The sequence below is a fragment of the Chlorocebus sabaeus genome, chromosome 11, assembly GCF_047675955.1.
Source record: "Chlorocebus sabaeus isolate Y175 chromosome 11, mChlSab1.0.hap1, whole genome shotgun sequence".
Classification (NCBI taxonomy): Eukaryota; Metazoa; Chordata; class Mammalia; order Primates; family Cercopithecidae; genus Chlorocebus; species Chlorocebus sabaeus.
The window spans coordinates 103,535,054-103,559,623 of NC_132914.1; the positions used below are offsets into that span (position 1 = coordinate 103,535,054).

Genomic DNA, 24,570 nt, shown 5'->3' on the forward strand with positions numbered 1-24,570 from the left:
TATCTTGTTTTAGGTGGTAGTTGCACAGGTACATAGAATAGTCAAAACTCACCAAACTGAACACTTAAGAGCTGAACATTTTCTTGTATGAATTTATTATGTCTGTAAATATAAACATATTTATATGTGTGAAAAAACAAAATAATAATAATTATAAAAAGTAAAGGAAAACAAATACTAAAAACTCTTCACCTCCAAATTATCTTACTATTGTCTATAGTCTTGACATTAAAGAATCTCAAGATGGTACATATAACAGGTATAAAGTACCTGTTATATCTGGATGATGGAAACACTATGTAGCAGTGTACTATACTGGGCATCTCTGCTCAACTTCATATTTAGTGACTCTCCTCCCACTTGCTCATTCTACAAATGAGGAAATCAAAAGCTCAGGAGAGAAGTGAGGGCTGGAGATACAGATTCGGGAGCCTTATGGGGTATGGGTGGAAATAGAAACCACAGAAACGAGTAAGATGGTCTAGTGAGATTGAAGAGTACCAAATAAATGGGGATTGGGTAGAGTGCTTGGAAGCATCAACATTTAAGGAACAGGCAGAGGAACATTTTCCTGTAATTGAAGGGAGATGTACCTATCTTCTCATCCTGTCTTCTCAACCCAGGTATGAAATGCAGAAGCACAGCTAGGGGAAACCGAGGAAGAGTGGTATCAGAAAAGCCAGGGAAAGAGTTTCTGGAGGGCTGTACTAAGAGATGTCTGTATTACAGAGGTGTTTAAAAAAAATAGGAAGGACATGTTTGTTGGATTTGACAACCAGGAGATTGGTGGTGGCCTTAGAAAGGTTATGGGAAAGATTTATTTCAGAACCTCTTTGGCCTATATTCTGTATCTTGGTAGATGGCACAAGCATTCATTCAGGTGTCCAAGGTACAAATCTGGGAGTCATCCTATAATACTCCTTTCCTACTCTCTACATGTAAGTGATCACCAAGACCTGTGGGTGCTCCCCCTAAATATTTGTCACTTTTCTCCTCCTTACCCCTCACTTCCACTGCCTTATCCATTCACTCTCTTGTCTGAACCACTGCAACAATTTACTCTCCCTCCACTAATTCAGTCTTTCTTTCCAAGCAATTTTTCTGACATATAGATCTGATCATATGGGTTCCATGTTGAAAATAATAATATTCATCCGGGTGCAGTGGCTCATGCCTGTAATCCCAACACTTTGGGAGGCCGAGGTGGGTGGATCATGAGGTCAGGAGATCAAGACCATCCTGGCCAGCATGGTGAAACCCCATCTCTACTAAAAATACAAAAATTATCTGGATGTGGTGGCGCACACCTATAGTTCCAGCTACTCAGGAGGCTGAGGCAGGAGAATCGCTTGAACCTGGGAGGTGGAGGTTGCAGTGAGCTGAGATCACGCCACTGCACTCCAGCCTGAGTGACAGAGCAAGACCCCGTCTGGAAAAAAAAAAAAAAAGAAAGAAAATAATATTATCCAAAACTCCCCATTCCCGTCGCGGTGTTTGTAACCTGGGGACTATGAATCTGGTAAGAGAGAATGACAATTGTTTGTGGACATGTGCATGTGAGTGTGCACATTCACCTTGGGAAAGGCGTATCTCTAATTAGATATTAAAGGCGGTCTAAGACCCAAAAATGTGCAATAATTATACTCTGTTTTCTCTTCAGATTGTATAAATCTTTCACCTTTTACCAAAAATGTGTGAAAATTAATGACTTTACTCTAAATACCTTCTCTGCACAAAATCAAGGCTGGCTTCTAACCACCCATCCAATGCCATCTGCTACAACCCTCTTACCCCTAGTTCTTTATGGACCAGCAATACAGATTTGTTTGTGGCATCCAGAATGTGGCATCTAGAATGTGCCATATGCTGTCTTTTCCAGAGCACTTACAGAGCTCTTCCTCTTAGATTATTTCCTGGACAGCCTCTTCTCCCACAATTACCAGCATTCATTGTACTGTGTTATAGTTGTTAGTTTACAGATCTGTCTTTCCATCTGGGTTATAAACTCCTTGAAGGGCATGGCTGTGTCTTTTCATTTATGCCCAGCACCCAACACAGCATCTGTCAAGTGGAATACACCAGTGAAGGGATCAATCAGCTGTAGAACAAATATGTGACCTTTTCACTCTTAGGTGCTCTTGATCAGACTACAGAATGGATAAAAGAATCTGTAAATGAAGAATTATTTTCTCTTTCTGAGAGTGCTTTAACTCCTGGGGCCGAAAATACCTCCAAGCCAAGCCTGAGCCCTACTTTGGTGCTAAATAATAGTTACTTGAAACTGTTACAGTGGGATTATCAGAAAAAAGAATTACCAGAGGTGAGTGATTTTGTTCTTCCCCCAGATTTCCCAGTATTTTAATTCTTAAGTTCTAACTTTGAATCATCTGGTCTGTGTTTCGTGTGGTTTAATGATTTTGCAAAAATCAGATAAAAATGGGAATTTGGAAATGACATTGCCTATTTTGTATTTTCATGCTATTGAGCTACCCTTTCTATTTTTATATTTTAAATAAATATGTTAGACACTTATGACAGATGGAGCACGTCTTCAGGAACTGACAGAAAAGCTGAATCAATTGAAAATTATTGCCTGCCTGTCCTTAATTACCAACAACATGGTGGGTGCTATTACAGGAGGCCTGCCTGAGCTTGCAAACAGGTTAAAAAGGATTTCAGCTGTTCTACTCGAAGGCATGAACAAAGAGTAAGTTCCAGATTTTTGCATCTGCTCCCTCTTGTATTAAGGCTCTGCATGCATCTCAGAGAACAAGAATGACCTTGGACATCTGCATGTGAGATTCAGGACTGTGCTTTAGGGAAGCTTATCTTACACTTACTTTTTCTAGAATTTCCTTTAATCTCTCTGAAGGCTTAGATGTCCTCTCATAGGAAGGGAGAGATGTTTTCCGTGACAAGTGCCAGGGTGAGTGTAGTATTTCCACTTACAGTGAATTTGTACAACAGCTTTTCTTTGACAGTGCTTTGGAAGAAAAACAAGCGAAACACAGAAATCTGCCAAGCTCAGTGTTTAGAATTGTGCAAATTGTTTTTGAAAAAAAAAGAGTCTCGCTCTTTCACCAGGCTGGAGTACAGTGGCGCAACCTGGGCTCACTGCAACCTCTGTGTCCCGGGTTTGAGCGATTCTCCTGCCTCAGCCTCCCAAGTAGCTGGGACTACAGACATGCACCACCACGCCCGGCGAATTTTTGTATTTTTAGTAGAGACAGGGTTTCACCATGTTGGCCAGGATGGCCTTGATCTCTTGACCTCATGATCCACCCACATCGGCCTCCCTAGAATTGTGCTATTGCTTGTTCTGACTTCATCATTTTTCTGCAATGAATTGTTTACTGACTTCACAAATCCACCTTGCTACGAAGTCTTCAGAAGTGCTGACAATTCTGCCCTTCAGAGATGTGATACAAGTCCAGTGAAGATTTTGGTTTTTGCTAAATTTATCTCCAGTATTATACCTTCATGAATGCTGGAATCCCATTTAGATTTTCATTTACATCATCCAGTAGGAATTCCTATCCAAGTCAGAAAATTCTTAGTCTTGGTGAATGGCCAGATGGTTCTATTAGTCTCTTATGGGTCAGCTTCTCCTGCTGGTTCCCTTTCAGGTGTCTTCAGAGGCATGTCCTCTTTATTCCTGTAATTGAAGGGAGATGCACCTGTCTTCTCATCCTCCCACCTATTATTCAGAGAGCATGTTAAGTACTTGATGAAATCCTAGACTATTAAGAGCCAAAAGGAGCACAAGTAGTTATATAATCCAACTTCTCATTTTGAACTGAAGCTTAGAGATAGAGTAGAATTTGCCTTGGGCTGCACAGCTAGAAAAGGGCAGACCGAGGACTGAGCCCTGATCTGACCTTTCTCCTGATTCTGATGCTCATTATATTCCAGGACCCAAGACCTACAATGAAAGGAAACCTTTGATTTTGCAGTTGGTCTTATCTTACCATTTCCCTGCACGGGTAATCATTACTTTCCAGAAACTTCTATTTATTAAGTCTTTAGAGAACACCCAGTGCTGCTGAAATGTTAATATAAAGTATACAGAAGGTGGTTACTAAGAAGACAGGCTTTCGGGTCAGACATACCAGGGTTTAAATCCCAGCTCTGCTATTGACTTATTATGAACACTTGAATAAGTTCTCAAATTACTATGAGCCTGACTTCCTCACTTGTAAGAAGGGAATAATAATTGTATTAATATCTACCTTGGAGTCGTGAGAACTTAAGATGATTCATGTATAGGTGTGTGGCACATAATATGTACTCAATGAATGCTAGCTATTAATAACTAGCCATTAAATCATCATCTTTATAATTGTATCTGGTTGTTTTATTGTTTAATTTTTTCCCTGGTGTTAGGAAATGAATACAATCAATTCTCAATTATCCTCATTATGGATGGGGCAATAGCATTCATAGTATAAAGAAAGGGACAGTACTAAATAGTAGACCAACATGTCATTTATATTTGGTTTGATGACGCATCTTGAAAACTAGAAACAGTTTTCCCTCTTCATTGTGAGTGGAAGGCATGGCTTATGCTAAGACAACTTTTTTGAAGAGCTGAAAGAGGATTTATTGATTGGTTGATTTTTAATTTTTTTCCCTTTTTCAACTTTTAGGTTTAGGGGCACATGTACAGGTTTCTTACATGGGTAAGTTGAGGGTCACTGGGGTTTGGTGTACCAGTGATTTCATCACCCAGGTAGTGAGCATAGTTAGTTTTTCAACCCTCACCCTCCTCCAGACCTCCACCTTTTAGGTGTAGGACCCAGTATCTGTTGTTCCCCTTTGTGTCCATGTTTACTCAGTATTTAGCTCCCACTTATAAGCGAGAACATGTGGTATTTGGTTTTGTTTCTGATAATTCACTTAGGATGATGGTTTCCAGTTTTGCCCATGTTGCTGCAAAGAATGTAATCTTATTCTTTTTACAGCTGTATAGTATTCCATGGTGTATATACCATATTTTCTTTATCCGGTCCACCACTGATGGGCATCTAGGTTGATTCCGTGTCTTTGCTGTTGTGAATAGTGCTGCAATGAACATATGAGTACATGTGTCTTTTTGATAGAGTGATTTCTATTCCTTTGGGAATAAACCCAGTCATGGGATTGCTGAATTGAATGGTAGTTCTGTTTTAAGTTATTTTAGAAATCTCCAAACTGCTTTCCACAGTGGCTGAACCAATTTACATTCCCACCAGAAGTGTATAAGTGCTCTCTTTTCTCTACAACCTTGCCAGGATCTGTTATTTTCTGACTTTTTAATAATAGCCATTCAGGCTGGGCACGTTGGCTTACACCTGTTATCCCAGCATTCTAGCAGGCCGAGGCAGGTGGATCACTTGAGGTCAGGAGTTCAAGACTAGCCTGCCCAAGATGGCAAAACCCTGTCTCTACAAAAAATAATTAGCCAAGCGTGGTGGCGCATGCCTGTAGTTCCAGCTACTCAGGAAGCTGAGGCAGGAGAATCACTTGAACCTGGGAGGCGGAGGTTGCAGTGAGCTGAAATTGTGTCACTACACTCCAGCCTGGGCAATGGAGTGAGACTCCATCTCAAAAAAGAAGAAAAAATAGCCATTCAGACTGGTATGAGATGGTATCTCACTGTGATTTTGATTTGCATTTCTCTAATGATTAGTGATGTTGAGCATTTCTTCAGTTGCTTGTTGGCTACATGTGAGTCTTCTTTTGAGAAGTATCTGTTCATGTCCTTTGCCCATTTTTTAATGAGGTTGTTTTTTGCTGGTTGTAAGTTCCTTTAGATTCTAGATATTAGACCTTTGTTAAATGCATAGTTTGCAAATATTTTCTCCCATTCTGTAGGCTGTTTACTCTCTTGATAGTTTCTTTTGCTGTGCATAAGCTCTTTAGTTTAATTAGGTCCTACTTGTTTATTTTTGTTTTGGTTGCATTTGCTTTTGAATAATTCATCATGAAATGTTTGCCAAGGCCTATGTCCATAATGGTATTTCCTGGGTCTTCCTTTAGGGTTTTTAAAGGTCTTATAGTTAAGTCTTTAATCCATCTTGAGTTGATGTTTGTATCTGGTGAAAGGAAGGGGTCCAGTATCAATTTTCTGCATATGGCTAGCCAGTTTCCCTTTAGCCTAAGAACTCACTGATTAAAAGCAAGAAAAAACTAGGGCAGTACATTGTAGTGGATAAAAAGTCAGAAGGTAATAATTTTATTACAATCAGTCTATCCTTGGGTTACAGAATTCCAACATCAGGTCCAATGTGGGCTTATAACAAATTCCAGTCAAGACAGAATACCAAGAACTCATTTCTTATTGCTGTTAATGATGATCAACACGATAACCTATTTTTCTCTTTTCCTTCTTCCATGTGCCTGATAATCTGCTAAGAGCTAAATATTTGACACACAGAAGTTCAGTGGTAGAGCCAGGATTTGAACCCAGCTCCACATGACACCATAGCTTATGTTCCAACTCACTCCATTATACTGCTTCCTATCATTGAGCCCTTCTCTTATCCTTTAATTGCCATTTTGCAGAGTTATCTTAAGGACCCTTTCTGGATAGTGAGATAGAATTTTCAGTCATCTTCCCCTAATAGTGAGGACCCAACAAATGCCTTTTCTAATTACCTATTTTTCCTTACCTACTAAATAACTCACTCTTTAATTACCTTTACAACTTTCTGGACTCTATATATTGGAGATTATTTATCAGTTACTTGAATAATGGGAAGGAGCTTATTATCTTTGGTCCAAAGATAAAACTCTTGACTGATCAAAACTCTTGGTCATGATCAGCCAAGAGTTTTAGGTATTTGACCACTGAATATCTTTATGTGTTGTTTTTGATTGGTGTTACAGATTTACTGCTTAGTCATAGATAAATGAATTCAGTCTACTTCATTTATCAAGTGTATTTTTTAAAATGTGTGAATGAATCCACTCAGACCAACAAGTTTATTTTAAGAAGCAAATTGGTGTTTTCTGTCCCTTTCTGATAGTCCTGCAATATAAATGGAGTTGCAGGTGCATTTTTGGGGACCATATTTTTCTGTGTATGCTTTTCTATTTAAACACTGCTACACAATTTAATGATTTTAAGCATTTAAAAATCTGCTACATAAGAAGGTTGGTGGTTGGGAGGAGTTACTATTTTGTAAGTTCGTTCTAATAGAGGTTATTATTGTCTGTATAAGAGAAGATTGGTAGATATCTAAAACAAGTCTGTATATTCAGAATAATAACTTGATGAACAAAAACTTTCCCTGGTGGAATTTCATTTTATGTTTCACAGGACCTTTAACTCGAAGGAAGTCCTGAATTCTATTGGTGTTCAGACTTGTGCTGAGGTTAACAAGACCCTGATGGAGAGAGGTTTACCCACTTTCAGTGCTGAGATTCAAGCTAATCTTATAGGTCAATTTTCAAGCATTGAAGAGGAGGACAATCCTATCTGGTCCTTGATTGGTGAGTCCTTTTATTGATTTCTGCTTCAATTCCAATTTGCTTTAACTTGTTGATTTTGACTAATTATTAAGTCAGTCAAATTTTTGTCTTAAACACATTACCTGCTTTTGGAGGATAAGTATTGAAAATGTCAAGAAATAATAATGTTTTCAAGGGCCTGGGACTCATTGCTGCTTCTGTGTGTCGTGGAGTGGGGGGATGTTTCAGGACCTATTATCTATTCAGCCAATAGATTTTATGACGAGAATAACAGAGTGGTGGAGTAATGTTAAAATCCTAGATCAATGCAGTAATTCAAACCAGCTGGCAGTATGTTCGCAGACAGTAGATATCAGTTCTGCTGTGAGCAGCTCTGAAGGAACTTGGTCAGGCTTAAAGAGACAAAGACTGAAAACGCTTGGATCCAGGAGACATAGTGTGCAGGCTTTTTGTAATGGTCGGCCAGGAAATTGACTGTCTCAAAGTCAAGCTGTGTTGGTGAGTTGGGAAAATGGATAATGTATCAGTTAGGACTTTTCTGTTACTTGTGACAACAATCTAAACTTCTAAACTAGCTTAAACAAAATGAGCATTTATTTTCTCATCTAACTGAAAAGACCAAGGGTAGGGCTGGCTTCTGGTACAGCCTCATGAGAGTTCCAGCTGTCACTGGCACTAGTTTTCCTGCCTCCAACTCTCAACACTGCCTTCTCCTGGGCCGGCTGCCTTCACAGGCAGACTTTTCTCATGACAGCAAGATGGTTTTAGCTCCAGCCTACAACCCTCCATATTTAAGTCAAGTGAAAAACAAGGAATCTGCCTCCCTGTTAGCTCAAACAGTGAGCTCCAGTGAGTCTCAGTGGCTCCAGTTAGCCTGACTATAGTTCATGTCCCATTCTTGAATTGGTCATGGTGGCCTGAGGGGAAGAAAGTTAAGCCTGAGACATGTATTCACCTTCTGGAGCCAAGGAGGAGTCAGTTTTCTCTGTAACACCTGATGAGAGTAGGGAGGAGATGGTTACCCCGAAACAAAATCAGAGTATTGTGGCCATAAGGAAGGGGAGAAGCTGCTGTGTGGTGCAAAGCAGTTGTCTACTACAGAGGTTCAAGGATGAAAACCAAAAGTAGAAGAGTGTAGAATTCGAATGTACTAACCTGCTAGGATTAATCTGCAAATTTTCAAAGTACAACATTGACTGCCCTAAGATACTATTAATTTGAGACTTTCAAATAGTGTTGTTCATCCTTATCCCTGGGGACACGGAATGCCTGGGATCCAGGCCACACAGGCTACTTCAGTTGTTCAAAGCTTCAACTTTGCCCCCAGAAAGGAACAGTATTGGTGTATACATCATTGTGGGCTGCTGGGGAGGCTGCTCCTGAGAGGGGACAGTTGATAACAATAACAAACAGAGCATGACCATGATCACCTATGACCAAGCCCTTATCTATATACCTTCACGTGCTGACATGTGTCTGTCCTCAGAGCATGCCGTCCCAGCTGAACAGGTAAAACCTGAGAGATGGTGTTCTAGGAGGAAGAGGGATAGAGTGGGGATTGAGACACTGTCCAGCAGTCTCTGCAGCCAACTGCCAAATCCCCAGTAGTGTGCAGTCCTCATGAGGATGGTGTGCAGGTTTGTTCACTGCTATATTCTTGTGCAATGCTGCACCCACACATATATTTAATAAATATTTGTGAAATGGGTGAATGCATAGGAGACTTGGAGAGGTTAAGGAACTTTCACTCAAAGTCCTATAACGAGCTGGGGGTGGAGTAGGGATCCTTCCCCAGCCTGTCTGACTCCAGAGCTCATGTTCCTCACTGCTCTGACTGGCACTTCAGTCAGAGCTGGAGCCCTGCTGCTTGCTGGGAGAGTGGCCAGAGTGTCTGAGTGTACTCTGTGCCTTTTCTTTGGATAAGGGAAATGCTTGCAGTATCAGAAGGAATCTGAGGGCCAGGAGATGCCTCTTAAAATCTGGTAAAGCAACTTTTGTCCACCCAGCTTTCCCCAGTCCAACTTGCCTGTCCTTTTGCAAATTGAAAGCATTTTAAATCTCATTCAAAGTACTGTTGCCCTAGCAACTTAAGTGACTCACTTGAGCGGCTCTCCTTCGACCCTGGAAGCCAAGGACACGCCTTTGGCAGGGACTCCGTGTGGCTGCTTCTAACTGGACAAACACTCCTGTCACTTCAGCCTTTGCCTAAAAATTGACTCATCTGCAAATGAGGCAGGAGAGACAGAACCACCTGCTGACTTAAGAACAATTTTGAAAGGGTTTCATTCTTTAAACCTTCTTAAGGGAAAGTGTTTGGATCATATCTGTGATGATATAGACCTGGGCCTCTGAGGGTCAGGCAACTAGTCTAAAGGGAAAGTAGTACACAGTTAACTCTAAATGTATGCCTGCAGAAGAGTGAGAATAAATTAAACAGAGAGATTCCTGGAACATGAGAAGGGCTTCATCAGTGTTGGCCATGGTTTTCCTCTGCTCAGGGTACCCACAGTGTGCTTTCTTTTGTTCTCATTGATGCGCTATTTATTTACTGAAGGGATTACAATCCCAATTCCCATTACAATTCTTAACCTTTTGAAGATATTAGAAAGGGATTTTTCTTTCAAATACATACTAAGTAAAAATTATGGATTACCTGCTGTGTAAATTATTTGCATGCCTACATCTACTTCTTTTTCTGAGATGGAGTCTTGCTCTGTCACCCAGGCTGGAGTGCAGTGGTGTGATCTTGGCTCACTGCAACCTCTGCCTTCTGGGTTTAAGCTATTCTTCTGCCCCAGCCTCCCGAGTAGCTGGAACTACAGGTGCACACCACCACGCCCAGCTATTTTTTGTATTTTTAGTAGAGATGGGGTTTCACCATATTGACCAGGCTGGTCTCAAACTCTTGACCTCATGATCTGCCCACCAAGGCCTCCCAAAGTGCTGGGATTATAGGTATGAGCCAACACACCTGCCTGCCATCTACATTTTTAACAAGTAATTTCAGTTGTACAGGTGATACAGAATAATTTCTCCTTGTGGAAAAATTACAGACAAAGGCCAGGCATAGTGGCTCATGCCTGTGATCCCAGCACTTTGGGAGGCCGAGCAGGAGGATGACTTGAGGCCAGGAGTTTGAGACTATCCTGGGCAACAGATGGAGATCCTGTCTGTATAAAAAAAAGAACAGAGTTACAGATAAGGCTTAAGTCACCTTTGTTTGCCTTCTTCCGTCCCCATTTACCCCTGGCTGCCATGGTTTTCAGTTTGTTATTTATCTTTATAGACCCTTTTCAGTCCATTCTCTCTTAAGTTCAGTCAGCATTTACAATGTGTCTGTCACATGCCAGACCAATAATATAAAGATAAAAAAGACATAACTCTCACACTCAAAGAGTCCACTGTCCAAGAAGGGAGAGAGACACCTTCTCAACTGGCAATCATGTCATGATAGTCTGCTAACAGATGCTAAGGAAAGTCACAGAAAGGAGGTAACTTTTGGCACGACATTGAAGGATGCCTTTGATTCTGGGCAGAGATGAGATGAGATAGGATGGCATGGCATGGCATTCCAGTAAAAGGAAAGAATTCTAAGACATGGACATTGGAAACTTAAGTTCTAAGTCACACCTAGCTGGAATGTATGATCTTTGTTAGCATTCTTGGGTGATAGGAATTTCAGTAGTATCATAGTTGTCTATATTCAATGTGGCATATTTTCCTTAGTAAACCTTCTTATTGGTGAGGTTTCTGCTCCCAAAGCCAGAGAAAGCCCTTGGAGCAGCCTGAGCTATAGCAGGTCTTTTCTGTCCAGTATTACTAATAGTTGTCCCATGCTATTGCAGCCTGATTTCCATATGCATTTCTGTGCTTTTATGTAGTCATGTCAAACTCAGATACTTCGAGGCAGTGATGCAGGAAGGGCGGGGAAGGTGGCACAATGGTGTGCTAGTTGGGGTGGCCCTTCCTTAGTGTCTCCTGATTCTTGGCCATGTGTGAAGTGCCCTGTAACTTATTTAGTATTAATTAATTATGTTTGAGATAGAGTCTCCCTCTGTTGCCCAGGCTGGAGTGCAGTGGCATGATCACAGTTCACTGCAGCCTCATGAGCTCAGGCAGTCCTCTCAGCTCAGCCTCCTAAGTAGCTGGGACTATAGGCATGCACCACTATGCCTGGCTAATTTTTAATTTTTTTTTTGTAGAGACAAAGTTTCACTATATTGCCCAAGCTGGTCTGGAACTCCTGGGCTCAATAGATCCTCCCACTTTGGCCTCCCAAAGTGCTGGGATTATAGGTGTGAGCCACTACGCCTGGCACCATGTAATTTATTGTTCAACCAGGGTACTTTTGAGAGTCTCTTTTTAAAATTATGCCAAACAGGTGTAAATTTTGACTGTCCTGAGGAAACCTACATGTGTGGTCCCCCTTGCCGTGTGGTAATTTGGGCCCCCAAGTTTGCCAGATCTCTAGATTTTTCAAGAGAAAGCAGAAATGTGGATTTCTATGTGAAATCTTCTGATTTTAAATGGCTTCTGTTTTTAAAAAAGACACTGCATGAGCCAGACTGGCAATGCCAGTTTACAAACTCAGCTTTAGTGTATGTAATTACAATCATGAACATTTAGGATTAACTTGTAAAAGATTCCCCCCAAATAGGGCTCTGCATTTTTTATTAGTCAGCTATTGCTGCAAAACAAAATACCATAAAACTCCTGAGCTTAAAAAAAATAAGCATTTTTTATTACTCACCAGTCTGTGAGGCGACCGGGTGACTCTTTTGGTCTTGCTGAATTCACTAATGTATTTGTGGGTCAGCTGTGGCTCAGGATGGAAGCTTTGCTGATCCTGGCTGGACTTTCTCAGGTGTTTGAATGCTGGTCGGCTATGCACTGGTCTAGGATAGCCTCAGATGGAACAGCTGGGTTTCCCTCTCCTTGATCTCTCATCCTCCAGCAAGCCCAGGCTTATTCTCATGGCCGTAGTAGGTAGAGAGTGGACATGAACAAGAGTGTCCTCTTGAGGCCAAGGCATGAAACTGGTACTCTGGCATTTCCACCGTATTCTGCATTGGCCAAAGTAAGTCACAGAGCCAACCAGATCAAAAGGATGGGGAAAACACTCCAGCCTTTGATAGGAGGAGCTGCAAAGCTACCTTAGAAAGGGGATGGGTACAGGGAGGGGTAAAGAATTAGGAACATTATTGTAGTCAACCTATTACAATTACTTGTTCTTGTTTTTAAAAAGTATGTACTTTAATAATGGACAGATAAAGGTATCTTTCTCTTTTTTCCTTCAGATAAACGAATTAAGCTTTACATGAAAAGCCTACTTTGTCTTCCAAGCCCTCAAAAATGCATGCCTCCTATGCCAGGAGGCCTAGCTGTCATTCAGCAGGAGCTAGAAGCCCTAGGCTGTCAATATGCAAACATTGTGAATCTCAACAAACAAGTGTATGGACCATTTTATGCAAATATACTTCGAAAGCTGCTCTTCAATGAGGAAGCCATGGGGAAGGTAGATGCTTCACCTCCTACTAACTAAAGAAGAACTGACATTGGATGAGAGATTGGAAATCCAGCACTTTGGTATCCAGTCCACTTCCATTGATGGCATTAGAGATCCAGCACATTCTCAGTACTGTGGTGCAGTATTAGCCCAAATCCATGTAATGGGTAATATTAGCATTACAGAAGACACATACATCACATAGACCCTCAGAAGACACAAACATCACATAGACCCTATTTGTGCATCATTTTCAAGTTTAAAACAGATATTTGTAATGAACAGAAAACAATTTGTAATGAACTATATTACCTATATAAAATACTTGTAAATGTTTTATTAACCATTTATATTTGGCTTATGACATTCAACCCATAAGGAGCTGTTGTTCTCACTTGTCATTATCAAACCTAATGATTTTTAATTTTGGTACAACTCCTTAAAGGGTTGAAGGTTGTGAGAATAACTGAGGGAATTGATGTTCTGAATAAATGATGTGAAGCAAACATAATTGTATTTGAAATGTACAATTACATTTTATTAATGTGTTAACAGAAACTTACAAAGTAAGTCCTCAAATTACACAAATGTACCAAATCATACTTTATAATACCAATGGTCAGTATTTATTTAGAATCTGAATGTATTAAGTACATTTTTATGCTACATACAAACTTTAGATAAAACCTCCCTTGTTTGTTTAGTGAAAATAGAAGCAACTCCCTTCTCAAAGTATTCTAGAAGTTTGTTTCTTCTTACAATTTATCCTGCTCTCCAAGAAAAACAATTTTTGCACAAATCTCTTAGTGAATGTCCTTGCATTTCTCAGGCCATTGATAAGGTTTATATAAGAATTTAATATTTTTATGTGAGGCAGGGCTCATTTGGTTTACTTGTAAGAAGAAGAAAGGCAGTCAATGATACCCGTTCTCCATGAAGTTCATATCTGAAAAAGAAACAGTTAAACTTTGGATTTCTTACCCATATGACTTAACTAGCAGATGTCTTTTGTGCTGATGAAAGCTTTACTGTGTTATGACCAAGATGCTCTTCTAAGGATCATTATCATTTGCTTTTTTTTTTTTTTTGAGACAGAGTCTCACTTTGTCACCTAGGCTGGAGTGCAGTGGTGTGATCTCAGCTCACTGCAACCTCTGCCGCCTGGGTTCAAGCAATTCTCCTGCCTCAGCCTCCCCAGTAGCTGGGACTACAGGCACCTGCCACCACACCTGGCTAATTTTTGTATTTTTAGTAGAGACAGGGTTTCATCATGTTGGCCAGGCTTGTCTTGAACTCCTGACCTCATGATCCACCCGCCTTGGCCTCCCAAATCGCTGGGATTATAGGCATGAGCCACCGAGCCTGGCCTCATTTGCATTCTTGTTTTGTGGGTTTTGTTTGTTTGCTTGTTTGTTTGAGATGGAGTGTCACTCTATTGCCCAGGCTGGAGTGCAATGGTGCAATCTCGGCTCACTGCAACCTCTGCCTCCTGGGTTCAACTGATTCTCCTGCCTCAGCCTTCCAAGTAGCTGGGATTACAGGAATGCACCACCACACCCAGCTAATTTTTGTAGTTTTACTAGAGACGGGGTTTCACCATGTTGGTGAGGCTGGTCTCGATCTCCTGACCTTGTGATCTGCCTGCCTCAGCATCCCAAAGTGCTGGGATTACAGGCATGAGCCACCGCGCCCGGCCTCATTTGCCATTCTTGAGCATTAAATCAAACCTTGCAAAGTTGGGCACTAGTGATCACTGAGACTTTAGAGAAATCTGCTTATCCTGGAATTACTCTTCTTGGAGTGCTGAGGGAAGCACTACAGTTGGGAGGTACTTGGTCTAAAAGGAGCTTCATTTGTATAAAATACATTTTTGATTGTTTTGTTTGCTAAGGACTCAATTGAGCCCTAGTAATTTGGTGAGGTAGAGTGGGTAGAAAATAAAAAGGAGTATTCCTTTCTTCCCCAACCTTCTTTTCCTCACTACAACCTTCACCATTACGGTGTTACTTCGTTATTTTGTGAAGTTTTAGGAAGTGATTGTGTGAATAAATTGTCTCCATTGTTTGAATTTGGGGAAATCTGCCAAAATTTGAGGAAATTATGAACGTCAGTTTTTTTTTTTTCTCACAATGCCCAATACATCAGCCATTGTCTCCACGGAAGCTGCTGCATGCAAGTGGAGTTTTACTGAAGAGTACACCATTGGTCTTGGCTATTTTTTTCTCTTCCTGCAGTCCTCTTCTGCCCATGTTTTCCTGTGCACAGAAACTATAAGGTGCTGAAGACATTTGGTTTTCTCTTAAGCTGAAGGAGTTCTCAGCTGTTCTGTCTTTGGGGCATGGGCATCAGGGAGAATCTGACAGTAGAAAGGTAATATGTAGTGTGATTTTTTTTGTTGTTGCTTTCTGGGGTGAACTGTATACTTAACAGGTGGTGTACTTTTTTATTACCGGATTTGAATCCAGCTGATCCTCTTTTATATACTCGATTATACTACAGTGGCCAGCAGGAAAACAATGTACAAACATTCTTTTTAAATGCATTTAAAATGAAGGGCATTCTGCCTTTTTTTTTTTTTTTTTTGCTTTTTTTTTTTTTTTAGTGGCAAAGTAAATCTCAGTGTTTCAAGTCTGGATTTAGGCAACTACATTTACTAGGATTTTAAAAATTGTATCCCTTAGCATGTTGTTTATTTGGTTTTTACTTAAATGTTTACTTCTACTTTTAATGTTTTCCTAACACGGTCTCATTTTGTAATGTAAATTTGTATTAAATGTCATACACACATTTTCATTCTTCTGCTAAAACATGTATTGTGTGCACTTACTAAATTTTAAAACATTAAAAATTATTTCGAGATAGCCAGTGTCTCTGTTTTCTAAACCACTTCTGGGTAGCCTGGGACTGGAATATTGGATAGTCTTTATTGGATAGTCTTTAGAATGATTCTTGTGCTGACCATCAGAGCCTTACAGACATCAAGTCATGTTTATTCACAATTCATTCATTGAGTCAACAAACACCTATTGAGCATGTGCTGTGTGCCTGCCAAGAAGTATCCCAGTGGTTGTGATACATAGATGATAAAACACTGTCTTCAAGAACTTTGTAATCTAGTGAGAAGGACAAACTTGTGAACAGTTACAATAAAGTCTAATGAGGGTTAAAAAATAAAGCTGGGCGCAATGGCTCATGCCTGAATCCCAGCACTTTGGGAAGCCAAGGCAGATGCATCACTTGAGGCCAGGAGTTCGAGACAAGCCTGGCCAACTTGGCAAAACACCGTCTCTATTAAAAATACAAAAATCATCCGGGTGTGGTGGCACATGCCTGTAATCCCAGCTACTTGGGAAGCTGAAGCAGGAGAATCGCTTGACCCTGGGAGGCAGAAGTTGCAGTGAGCCGAGATCGCGCCACTGCACTCCAGCCTGGGTAACAGGGCAAGACCCTGTCTCCAAAAAAAAAAAAAAAAAAAGCATAGTGCCAGGGAGAAAATGGTCAAACTCTATTTCATAAAGAAGATAATTCTTTAACTAAAATGCGAGAGATACATAGGAACTTGCCAAGAGGCCACAAAAGGAAAAAACACAACAGACCAAGTGCACAGTAAGTACAACAGTATGGAGAAACGGTGAGCCAGGGATCAGAGTAAGTTGGAAGAATGAAAGTGATGAATGAGAGGTGATCAGGCACGGTGGCTCACACCTGAAATCCCAGCACTTCAGGAGGCTGAGGCGCGTGGATTACTTGAGGTCAGGAGTTGGAGACCAGCCTGGCCAACATGGTAAAACCCCATCTCTCTACCAAAAATAAAAAAATTAGCTGGACGTGGAGGCAGACACCTGTAATCCTAGCTACTCGGGAGACTGAGACAGGAGAATCACTTGAACCCAGGAAGCAGAGGTTGCAGTGAGCCGAGATCGTGCCACTGCGCTGCAGCCTGCAGACAGAGGGAGACTTCGTCTTTAAAAAAAAAAAGTGATGAGAGGTGAAACAAAGACGAAAAGGTTATCGGATGCCATGCTAAAATTTGGGTGGGGGGCAGGGGTTGTCCTGAAAAGGAAAAAGAATCATTGCATCTCTTGAAACAGGAGAAGGTCACAAACAAATCTATGCTTTGGAAAGATTGCCCTGACAACACTTGTTGATGCTAAAATATTCCCATGTCTAGTGTACGTATGCTTACATGTACTCACACGTGAAGACATGATAGCAGCAATTGAAATGGACTCTGGTTAACTGAAGCAGACAAGGAGTTTATTGGATGGGCGTGAAGTACCTCACAGAATCTAGGTAATCAGAGAGGAACCAGGTTTGGAAAATGGACAGGAACCAAGGTGATGCAAGCTGCAGGAGTGCAGCCACACTAGAATCAGTGCTGCGGCTTCAGATATTGATTTCTCAACTGTCTGTCTGTCTTTGCCTCATTTGCTTAATATCTAAAGTCCCACATGTGAAAATTCAGTTGAGTGAGTCTTAAGTCAAGTGCCCAGGCTCTAATTTGCAGGGGATGGAGTGAGGGAGGGGAATTATGATCCTTACACTCCTGTGATCCCACCAAAGTCATCCAATTAGGGATTTCTCCCAAATTGAGAGGGCATGCTGAGAAGCAGAAAGAGAAAAATAAATCCACTGTAATGATCATTCATGAAATCTTTAAAATTTGTATGTGAGAAACGTGTCAGGAGACCACCCAAACCAGCAGTGCTTCTGAGAATTATACAAAAGATGATTTAAGGAAAGGCGTAGTTACAAGAAGTCAACCTTTCTTAATAAGTGTAGGCGAACTGCTGAACAAACAGCCCCCAAGTCTCAGTGGTCTCATAAGCTAAATTCTCAAAGCACAGTTCAAAGCAGGGGGTAGGGTGGAGTTGGGGGATGGGTCTTCCATTCAGCCATCCAGAGACCCAACTTCCATCCATGTCATGACTCCACTGTCCTCTAAATCTTCATTCGCTCAGCTGATAGGGAAGGAAAAAGACTGCCCACTTCCACTCATGTTCCATTGTCCAGAATTCAATAATGTGACCTCACCTTACTGCAAGGGAGGCTGGAAAAAATGCCCAGGAGAAAGGCGATCATGGATATTGTTGGTAAGCATTAGCCATCTCCACTTCAGGTCCCCGCCAGTGAACGTTCTCTTTATGAAAACAGGTTTAAAATCATGTGCCTGATCTTTTAGTGGTAACTCCCAAGAAAGGGGAGGATTTGAAAGTCAGACCCAGGAGAATCACTAATGAGTTCTGTGATTGATTGGCTAAGTGTGCTATAGGAATGGGGAGTGCCTCCTTTGTGCAACATATTTTTACTTTTCAGTCGCATCTTTCTCAAGACTGAAGTTCAGCCTGTTCTACCTCTGGGGATGTTCAATTCCAAAAATTTTCCACTAATTGTTCTGTAAAAGCATGGGACTAAGAGTCGTAAGAACTTAGTTTGAATTCACTCTTACTACTTCACAGCTATATGAACGCGAGCCAGTCTTTTAATCTCGCCAAACCTCAATTTTCCACCCTACTTCCCTACCCTACTATCTGCCTACCTCACAGTTATTGTGAAAATAAAATGAGACATATTTGAAATTGTCTGCAAACTCTAAAGCACAATGTAGGCAGAATACATTATAATAACTATAATTTATGAGTCCTAGATCTCTTTCAAGCTTCAAGGGGTTTTAGTATTTGGAGATGTGATGATCAAATACTTAAGTACATAAGAACAAAAATTTTCGTATCTCATCAGAACCATGGTTCATTAAGCCCAATATTGTCACTGGCGGAGAAACCCAAGGGTACGCAGAAGGCTGCGGTTATTGTCCTTGATGTCAACTTCAAAGGCTAGCAACAAAACCCAACATGTTCTAATTCCATTTAGTAATCAATTATAACATTATCCTCTACGATTTACTTTAATCTTTCGAAAGGTATATTTGTACTATCAACTTGTGTCCTCTTGTTCTGTTTTCAGAGTGAGGCTTTACCTTTTCATTTCTAAACTTACTATGTTAGCTTCTTTCAGATTTCAAGGGAAAGGAACACAGGGATTTATTGTAAACTTTTATGAAGAAAAAAGGAAATCCAGGAATTTGTCTCAGCAGCTGTATTTGTAGATGTGGTGAACCTGAATATAGTCTTTTTTCTCTTTCAGAATATAATAAAAAAATATTAATAGCCACTGAGCACTTACCCTATGGCAGGGACTACCCGAAGCACTTTATGTAGATATCATATAACTGCACAGCACATTGGGAGGCAGGCTCCCTCATTTCTATATGTGGAAAATGAGAATCAGAGAGGCTAAGGAACTTGAACAATGTCACAGAGCCGGTAAGTGTATTTGAACCCAAGGAGTCTAACTCTGGAATGTGTGCCATCCTTCAAAAGTGTTTCTCAGGGCCACGGACCCGCTGGCTCATGCCTGTAATCCCAGCACTTTGGGAGGCTGAGGCAGGTGGATCACCTGAGGTCAGGAATTTGAGACCAGCCTAGCCAACATGGTAAAATCCCATCTTTACTAAAAATACAAAAATTAGCCAGGCGTGGTGGTACAGGTCTGTAATCCCGGTTACTTGGGAGGCTGAGGCACGAGAATCACTTGAACCTGGGAAGTGGAGGTTGCAGTGAGCCGAGATTGCGCCACTGTACTCCAGGCGACACTGTACTCCAGGGCGACAGAGTGAGATGCTGTCTCAAAAAAAAAAAAAAAAAAAAAAAAGAAAGAAAGAAAAAGAAAAAAAGAAAAGTATTTCTCAGACCAGGCACAATGACTCACTCCTGTAATCCCAGCACTTTGGGAAGCCGAGGCAGGCAGATTGTTTGAGCCCAAGAGTTCAAGGTTGCAGTGAGCTAGGTGACAGAGCAAGACCCTATCTGAAAAAAACAAAAAAGATATCTCTGTGGTGCTGATACCAAAGGCTGACTTGGCATTTACTTCTCAGCTTCTGTTGCTGCCCTCCCCTTTGGGGTGTCTTCATTAAAAGTGTCCTGAGAGGGAATACGATTGAGTTTGCTTGCCATGCATCAGTTTAGATGACCCTCAAACACCACATTGGATAGGGTTCTCATGATAAGCCACTTCATCCCTTAAATCCAGCCCACATAGCTGTCTTGGGCAGGTACCTGGCCCTATTGGTTCTGACAGGATAATAAGATCACATCACACAAAGAAAGATCTGGGGGCACGGCAGGCAGCTCAAAGTTTTCGGACTATTCAGTCTTGCTTAAAATGCAGAATGTTCTCTGACTTCAAGGGTTCTCCCTCTGCTCTTGCCTTTTGAGACTGAAGAGTCCTTATTCTTTCTCTGACATTGTTTCTGGTCTTCTCTAGTTCTATTATGAATTAATTGAGACATAGAAATCAACCATATATATCTTTTTTCCAGTCTGAATGCATCAAGGTGTCAAGAAGGGAGGATAATCTTTTCCTTTTGTTTCTGGCATCTTCATGTTGAAGCCTCTCAGAACACAGTCTAATTTCTTTTACAGGGCATAACAGTCCGTGATGGTACAGCTCCAGTGGATTTCTCTAGTGTCATCTACAGACATGTCCCTTGAAAAGCCCTATGTGAGAACCACACTCAATTGTCAGGATGTGGTATAATGTACTCTAATGCCCTCATGCCATTGCTCATGCTGTGTTTCTCTACTTGAAATGTTTTCCGCTGCCCCATGCTTTTGGTATGGCATTATGATAGAGTGGTTAAAAGCATGGGTTCTGGGGTCAAATAATTATGGATTTAAATTCCAGCTCTGCTTGGGCAAGTTTCTTAACCCCTGTGAGCCTTAGTCTCTTTACCTGTCAAGTGGCAATAATCATATTCATCCCCTGGGGTTGAACACTCACTTAGAGAATGCACATCAAGTGGTCATTGCAATGCCCGACAAAGAGTAAACACTCTGTAAACAGAAGTTCTCCCTAGTATTTCAGGGCCCAGATTGTACACCTCTGCCTTTCCTTTTTCCTTGCTCTCCGTTAAACAAGATCCCCTATTCCTCCATGACAATGGTCAATTTTTCATCTGGCTACCATAAGCCATTATACATTAAGTGATAAGATAGTATTCCAAGATGTTAACCATTTTTCCCTCTGTGATCTGATCTCTCTTTTTTTTTTTTTTTTTTTTGAGACAGAGTTTAGTTCTTGTTGCCCAGGCTGGAGTGCAATGGTGCGATCTCAGCTCACTGCAACTTCTGCCTCCCAGGTTCAAGCAATTCTCCTGCCTCAGCCTCCCAAGTAGCTGGGATTACAGGTGCGTGCCAGCACCTTGGGCTAATTTTTATATTTTTAGTAGAGACAGGGTTTCACCGTGTTGGCCAGGCTGGTCTCAAACTCCTGACCTCGTGATCCACTGCTTTGGGCTCCCAAAGTGCTGGGATTACAGGCGTGAGCCACTGAGCCCGGCCTTGTGATCTCTTTTCCCTAATTTCCCACCCCTCTATTCAAACCACTGGTCTTTTTGTACTAATACCTCAGGAAAATGACATGGCAGCAGAAAACAAAGAAATCATGAGACTGTTCCTGGCTTCTTGGTTTCAAAACTCCAGTTCCTCAGGGTATCAGGAAGAAGTCATAGATTTGACCTGGGGGAAGGACTGTAAGGGACTGTGGCAGCTATGGTCTAAGGGCCAACACTATTCAGCATTAGCCAATTGTTGCCATATAGGACTTTGGGACCATGGCTACAGGAGCCTCCTGCTTTTGAAGAGAAATTAGAAGCAATCCGGATTCTTAAAAAGTGAGTATAATATCAAACATCACTCATTGCAATTTTTTCTTTCAACTCACTTATTCTACACAAATATATTCAGGAACAACTGATGGGTTAGAAGTTGGAAATACAAAGACAAACAAGATAGTTCCTGTACCAAGAGCTCAGTCTGGATAATTAGACACATAAAAAGAGGATATGGCATTGAGTGATAAGTCTTAGGTTAGTGGTTTCCAAACCATAATCACTGGAAAGCAGCAGCAGGGAACTTACTAAAAATGCAAATTTGCAGGCCAGGTGTGGTGGCTCATGCCTGTAATCCCAGCAATTTGGGAGGCCAAGGCAGGTGGATCACCTGAGGTCAGGAGTTCGAGACCAGCCTGGCCAACATGGTGAAACCCCGTCTCTACTAAAAATAAAAGTTTAGCTGGGTGTGGTAGCACATGCCTGTAGTCCCAGCTACTAAGGAGGCTGAGGCAGGAGAATCACTTGAACCTCAGAGGTTGAGGTTGCAGTGAGCCAAGACCACACTAGCTCATGCCTGTAATCCCAGCACTTTGGGACGCCGAGGCAGGCGGATCACCTGAGGTCAGGAGTTTGAGACCAGCCTGGCCAATACAGCGAAACACCGTCTCTAATTAAAAAAAAAAAAAAAAATTACCTAGGTATGGTGGCACGTGCCTGTAATCCCTACTCGGGAGGCTGAGGCAGGAGAATCGCTTGAACCTGGGAGGGTGCAGTAAGCCAAGGTCATGCCACTGCACTCCAGCCTGGACGACAGAGTAAGACTCCATCTCAAAAAAAAAAAAAAGCAAACTTTCAGCCCCAGTTTACCAATCAGAAAACTGAGAATGGTTTAACAAGCTCTCCAGGTGATTCTGATACACCCTAAAGTTGGAGAACCACCTTGATAATGGAAAGCAAAGAAGACTTTGGCACAGACAACCAACACACTTGAGCCAACCTTGAGATCCTCTGCCATCTATAAATCACTTTCGCAGTCCCTTCCAGGCTAGATGCTAAATCGGTTGCAATCTGGTAATGCACAAGGATGAGACACAAGTTGTATCTTGTCTCCATAAAAAGTAAATTGTAAGAACTTCAAAGGCAGGGTTGATTCTACTTTTGGTCTTTTTCCCATTCTTCTCATATTTCAGATGTCAGTGCAACACTTAGAAAATACAAGTACTGAAATCTAAGTAGCTCTTTAGGAAATAAGAATAATTAACCTGGTGCAAGGGTTCTACCTTTATGAGGGAGAAATTGGAAAGCATACATGTACTTACAAATTTTCATAGCTTTTCTTATTGTTCTAAAATATACATAAAACGTAGCATTTTAACCCTTTAAAATGATGGACAGGTCAGCAGCATTAAATACGTTCACAGTGTTGTGCAACCATCACCTCTATCCATTTACAGAATTTTTGCATCTTCCCAAATCGAAACTCCGTACCCATTAATTCATTGGTGCATTTTGCCTTGTTTTTTCTAATAGGATTTTTCTTTCTATTGATTTGTATGAGCTCATTGTAAATTAGAGAGACCAGCCCTTTGTCTTCTGCCAATTTATTTTTTTATTAATTCTATTCATTGGCGATTTTAAAAATTCTGTTCAGAAAATTAAAAATTTTCCGTGGAATCATAAAATCGTGTTTAGAATTATGAAATCCTTTATGATTTGACTGTTGCTGTCTTGAAAACTTTCATCATCTCAACGTTATGAATATCTGCACTTACATTTTCTTCTAAGTTTTTGTTAACATTTCAATATTTAATCCACAAAGGTTTCACTTACATGTGTTTTCCCCAAACGGGTAATCAGCTCTTCAAACATTATTTACTGGACAGGCCATCCTTCCCCTACTAACGTAAATGTCATCTTTTCATACTAAATTTCTCCATACGCTAGTATTTACTCCTACATCTTCCATCAGTGCTTTTGAGAATTTTGAACACTCTTCCATCACACGCATGTACCATCATTTATTTAATCTATCTCCTATTAGCAGGCATTTGGGACGTTTCCTGCTCTTCCATACTAAACAACGCATATAATTTTGGACATTAAACAATTCTCTGCCTCAGTGGTTCAAGTTGGGTAAATTATGCGTTTACACTTTTCTTCGGATTACTTTTAAAATGACAACCACTATGTTTTCCTGGTCTCAATTATCAGAGAATTGGCAAGAAACCTGACAGCTGGGGCTTAGGATTCCCCGCGCCAGACCTCTGAGCTACACCAGGGGGCGCAGTTTCCCTACTCGGCCTCGGCCACATCCGGGTTCCACCGCAGATTCGGGCAGGGAGCAGGCGGAACCTTTCTAGCGCGTCTCTAGCTAACACGGCGGGGACAGTTTAGGCCTCCGCGCACCGTTCTCCGGGAGTCTTGCAGTTTGCTTGGTGCAGGGAAGGCGGGCGCGGAGGTTCTATCTGCTTCTTCCTCCTTCGTGAGCAGCATGGACGTGCTAGCGGAGGAGTTTGGGAACCTGACTCCGGAGCAGCTGGCTGCGCCAATCCCGACTGTAGAGGTGAGTGCCAGGCACTCATGGAGCGTCAGGGGCCTGGATGCGCCCTGAGGGGGCGTTGCCCGGAGTGCCGGGCCGCTAAGGGGGCGGGCTGGAGGTTTGTGCGCATGCGCCGGGCATCTGCGCATGCTCAGAGCGTCGCGCGTGCCAATCTTTTCCCAGAGCCGGCGTCCGCGTGCGCGAGTGAAGGCTGATGCCAGAGGAGCTGTCGGCCGCTGCGGGGGTCGAGAAGCCCCGCGGCTGGCTCTCGGGTTGGAGCTCTTCCAGCATAGGTGTGCGTGGGGAGGACTGGCCCTCGCACTTACTGTGGGGGACGTATTGCATGTTTGCAGTCTTACAAAGGACACTGGGGGCCAGGGAGCTCAGGCCGCTTGCATGAGG

At 41.7% G+C, this 24,570-nt stretch overlaps 2 protein-coding genes across 14 annotated transcripts in view; both read left to right on the top strand.

The window, feature by feature from the left end:
- The window catches only part of TCP11L2 (t-complex 11 like 2), a 45,680-nt gene extending 29,861 nt beyond the window's left edge, over positions 1–15,819 (top strand). For all 11 annotated transcript variants that reach the window (XM_008004525.3, XM_008004524.3, XM_008004523.3 and 8 more), the window contains 4 exons: positions 2,133–2,320; positions 2,526–2,707; positions 7,301–7,473; positions 12,750–15,819. In XM_008004525.3, the coding sequence (XP_008002716.3) occupies positions 2,133–2,320; positions 2,526–2,707; positions 7,301–7,473; positions 12,750–12,994 (788 nt within the window). In that variant the 3' untranslated portion in view covers positions 12,995–15,819. The remainder of the gene's footprint in view (positions 1–2,132; positions 2,321–2,525; positions 2,708–7,300; positions 7,474–12,749) is intronic.
- An 8,173-nt stretch (positions 15,820–23,992) lies between these two features.
- Positions 23,993–24,570, top strand: part of POLR3B (RNA polymerase III subunit B) — a 137,028-nt gene continuing 136,450 nt past the window's right edge. The window contains exon 1 of one of the 3 annotated variants that reach the window (XM_008004532.3): positions 23,993–24,192. In XM_008004532.3, coding sequence (XP_008002723.2) covers positions 24,121–24,192 — 72 coding nt within the window. In that variant the 5' untranslated portion in view covers positions 23,993–24,120. Of the gene's footprint in view, positions 24,193–24,343; positions 24,464–24,570 lie in introns of those variants that run through there. The other 2 variants (XM_037996588.2, XM_037996589.2) reach the window with 2 other exon arrangements.